The sequence below is a fragment of the Colias philodice genome, chromosome 29, assembly GCF_061535455.1.
Source record: "Colias philodice isolate Cphi_HAF_F1 chromosome 29, ilColPhil1 Martin Lab GWU primary, whole genome shotgun sequence".
Lineage (NCBI taxonomy): Eukaryota > Metazoa > Arthropoda > Insecta > Lepidoptera > Pieridae > Colias > Colias philodice.
Window position 1 is genome coordinate 1,045,069 of NC_143114.1, and position 4,330 is coordinate 1,049,398.

The following is a 4,330-nucleotide window of genomic DNA, read 5'->3' on the forward strand; positions in this document are numbered from 1 at the left end:
TTTAACAAATAATGTAGATGTAGGTATATAAAAAGCTTCTTTACATCATTATAACTCCATACAGTTGGATCATAAAACTATTGTTTTTATATTATAAACATCCCTGGTGCGCCGTGTGCAGGACAGTCCCAATGTAGTCGGCTCGACTGCTGGTATGTAAACCACTGCTGCAAATTGTCTGCTTTTTGGATAGCGTTGTAGCGGTGGTGTGCATTTCTAGCAGTCATAATAAATTGTATTATTTTTACTAACAATTTTTAAGTTATTAATTGTTACTAACAAAATGTGTCCTGGTTACTTGAATAAATGAATTAATTATTATTATATATGAGAAGCTGCAATGCAATTTACGACTACCTAGCTGCTAAAAACTTTGTCTTTTAATATGAACTAACATTTATGAACGTCCATAGCTTCTTAATGCAGAACACACTATTCTAATGATAATGTGAATTTGCATTACAGTACATAATACAGATTTACCTACGTCAATGTGAAATCAGAAATTCCGTGAAACGTACAATTCAAATATTTATGCAGTACATCCTTTTCTATCCTACTAAAATAACTTATATTATAAATGCAAAAGTTTGTGAGGATGGATGTATGTGTGCGTGTGTTTGTTACGCTTTCAAGCAAATACTACTGAACCAATTACAATTAAATCTAGCACACATAATATAAAGGGTAACTTGGATTAACACATAGGATAGGTTTTATCCCGGAATTCCCACGGGAACAGGAAAAATGCGGGTTTTTCTTTTAAAACGCGGGCATAGCCTCAGGCGGAAAGCTAGTAAGAGATCCTCTAAATTTTCTTCATAAATTATATAGCCTCAATATTGCAGCTGTTACAATTTGTATGCAAAATTACCCAAAACCAGTGATACCATGAAGTGTAGCAAATCTATGTTTAAATTATGTTTTATTGATAGGAAAGCGCTTGACCACAATCTTGGCTGATGTTAAGCTAAGATGGTACACAATTCCCTAGTAGGTACACTTGAAGTAAGATAATAATTAGCCCAAAATAAGAGTATGTAATGTTAAAGGAATAAACATTTCAGTTTGTATATCAGAAAATTTTAATTACTCTACTATCAAGCTTCCATGAACCATTTGTAACAGAACTGAGTTTTTTTTGCATTTAATTTTTTTTTAAATAAGAAAGGTTACCTCAAGGTAGAATTTTTCACAGCTGTATTAAAGTGTGTGTTACTGTTGGCTTTGTATGTGGATAACTATAATTCAACTCAAGGTATTTTTAATTTATATTAAAGTCTTGAATTGATTAATATAAGTTCAAACCTGTGTGTGGTTCCACAATAATAGTGCTTTGTCATATCCCAAACCAAATTCATATTAGATAGTGTATATTATTTTTTGAACTGCCTGTAGCGCTATGTCATCCAGACTACTTAGAATGTTTCATTTCTTGGTGTAAGTTATTATTAAAACTTCAATTTGCAAAGATGGAAATTCTTTAATACTCAGTAAAAACTCAAATCACGTTCTTTACTTCTATGAGACAACTTTTGGTAGGAATTAGAATGTAATCACAAATACTTATAACTAATATACACTAAGTTTATCGGCGGCCTCGTCCCCGTCCTCCGCGTCCGCCTCTCGGGCCTCCGCGACCGCCTCGGCCTCTGCCCCTGCCGCCTCTCGTACCACCGCGCTGGAAGCCCTCACGTTTACCCTTTCCTTTAGGCGTATCATCGATTAACAAAGTTTCCAAAGGTAAACTATCAGGCAACAAGAAGTATCGTATGTTGTTCCCACGTATACTTAACGTCTCCAATTGCAACTCTTCTTTATTCTTTAAAGTTACTTTTACGGCTTTGAGATGTGTGTTCATAGCGACATCGACGCCGGTGATGGTACCATGGACGACGCTACCGTTCTTTAATTCTATTGTAACTGTTTCATGACTAAGTTTCATTAAGAAACGAACGAGCTTCATGTTTCTTGTGTTGTTATTTATATACCACTTTTAGAAAAACAATAACGGCGTCAGGGCGCCGAAATAACCTCAATTTTTCGAAAAATCAAGATTCAAGAATGACAGCAGACAGCCTAAACAAAATATGGCGATTGGCATTTGGCGCTAAGCGCCTATATTCTGTAGTCTATGGTGAGGTGCTGCCAATTTTAAAAATAAATTATTATTTGGTTGCCAAGGTTTCTGCTAGAACGATTTGTTTAGTTGAAGACTTGAAGAAGATTATTGAATAATTTTCAAAATGACCACGGAAGTTATTGTAGAAGACCCCATAATAGATGCTGAGGCAGAACCCGAAGAACAAGAAATTACTGTGTGTGCTCGTCTAGTTTTAACTAAGGAGCAGGTAAGTATATTTTATACAGTGCTATTAAACCCCACGGTCAAAACCACCAGTTAAAGTCCGAAGAAGTTCATCCCCTATTTCAACGACGCCCTACGTTAACCGATAAGAGGTTAACTACAATGTTATAAAAAATCCATATAACAAATAAATACGTTTTTGAAATATAGTACTTATTTTATAAAAAAATAAACGTTTCTATAAAAATATATTTTAATGAGATTAATTCCAAAAAAAAACTAATTTATAATAATCGAGTTGGTTCATTTCATCAAAAATAACTCAAACACAAAAGTATGGAAACCATAGCTTTAGATTTGTCTGTAACCGCAGAAATATCCGAAGTAGAAGTTGAGCATAAAAGTGTTTCTTCAACAAACAAATTACACTTTACTGATGTTAAAGCTAGATTATTTCTAACTGACGATCAGGTCAAATATTAATCTAATTCTAAATATAATATAGCAGTCATAATGTTGCGAAATATATTAAAAACAAAAAGTTTCCTACTTTTAGAAAAATGATCTTCACCAAGCGTTCAATCTGCTAGATTATAATGGCGAAGGAAAAATTAAGGCTGAAGACTTTCGAGTGGCTATCAAAGCTCTAGGTAAAAAATCATCATAAATGTTATTACCGATATTATGCCTATTAATTAAAATGTATAATATTATGTACTTTAGGCTACGAACCAACGAAAGAAGAACTTCAGAAAATGATTAATGGCGTAGACAAGGGTAATACTGGTAAACTGAGTTTTGAAAATTTCGAAACGGCTATCATGAGAAAGATAATGTCGCTGGATAGCGATGGGGACATTATGAAGAGTTTTAGACTTTTCGACATGGATGATTGTGGTAATGTCTTCTTATATAAGTAGGTACTTTTTCCCTAAAGTATTAGGTAAAAGCGCTGCGATTCTCAGCTTACTCATGAACAACCTAGCCTGCTATATAAATATGACTTTTTTTTAAAGAATAACATGCCTATTATCTGAGTCTAGTTCACTTTTGTATCTCTGCATGCTTATAAATCTATACCGATTTGGTTCTTTCCTATGTGGAACAACTGCTTATGAATGATTTTTGAAATTTGTTTATATTAGCTACACAACATTCTGAGTATATTATGAAATAAAAATTAAAAACTGATAGTAAATTGGGCACTATTTTCAGGCTTTATAAATTTTGAAAATGTGAAACGGGTTACGCAAATCTTAGATATTTATTTATCAGATCAAGAAATAGAAGAAATGATTGACGATGCAGATAAGGATTTTGATGGACTTGTAAGTGTAATTTGTAAATTTTATTCAACGTGCACACCGTCATACCATAGCACCATAGTTACTTCAAACTATTTCTTTTCCAGATATCTGTTCAAGAATTTATGAGAATGATCAAGAATTCTGTGGATATTGTTACTCCCTAAACTTTAGTAACACGTAGTGGATTAGATTTTATTTAACATGAAAATTTAAATAGAATAAACAAAATATTTATTTTATATTATATGTTTTATTTCCATTGTTAGTATATTATTATTAGTCTGTGATTTCCATCAAGTAGTGAAGTAGACCGTAGACTAATTTACCATCTTCCGATATACAGTTCCCCAAAAAGACGCCAAAAAGTAAATATTGTCTATGGTGTTTACAGTTAAGGCCGCTGCATACGTGACGGGATTTTACCCGGACGGGACGTGACGGGAAGTTTTGGAAACATCGTTGCATACAAAATGTATCCAAATACGCATATGTCACGGGAACATCGACGGGACGGGAACGTGGACGGGAAAAATATCGTCGCCGACGATGTTTAGCACGTCCCGTCCCGCACGTGCCCCGTCCCGTCCGTGATTTCGCTACGTATGCACAGTCGCTCCGTTCGTGCCGGAGAGATTAGTAGTGACGCCTTCCAAGTATCGAAAATGGACGACGAAAAACTAATCGAATGTGTTCGCTCATATCCAGCGTTGTATAG

The 4,330-nt window shown here is 34.3% G+C and overlaps 2 protein-coding genes across 2 annotated transcripts; one reads left to right on the plus strand and one right to left on the minus strand.

Moving 5' to 3' along the window:
* Positions 1 to 1,463: 1,463 nt before the first annotated feature.
* On the minus strand, positions 1,464 to 2,108 carry SmD1 (small ribonucleoprotein particle protein SmD1). The gene has a single exon (XM_089712568.1). It carries the CDS (start codon positions 1,964 to 1,966, stop codon positions 1,589 to 1,591), a length of 378 nt encoding a protein of 125 aa, XP_089568694.1. The 5' UTR covers positions 1,967 to 2,108; the 3' UTR covers positions 1,464 to 1,588.
* Positions 2,109 to 2,644: 536 nt separating this feature from the next.
* On the plus strand, positions 2,645 to 3,851 carry LOC149475705 (uncharacterized). The gene is made up of 5 exons (XM_089712567.1): positions 2,645 to 2,779; positions 2,865 to 2,958; positions 3,032 to 3,205; positions 3,524 to 3,636; positions 3,720 to 3,851. The coding sequence occupies exons 1-5, from the start codon at positions 2,645 to 2,647 to the stop codon at positions 3,777 to 3,779; spliced, it is 576 nt and encodes a 191-aa protein (XP_089568693.1). The 3' UTR covers positions 3,780 to 3,851.
* The last annotated feature ends 479 nt before the right edge of the window (positions 3,852 to 4,330 follow it).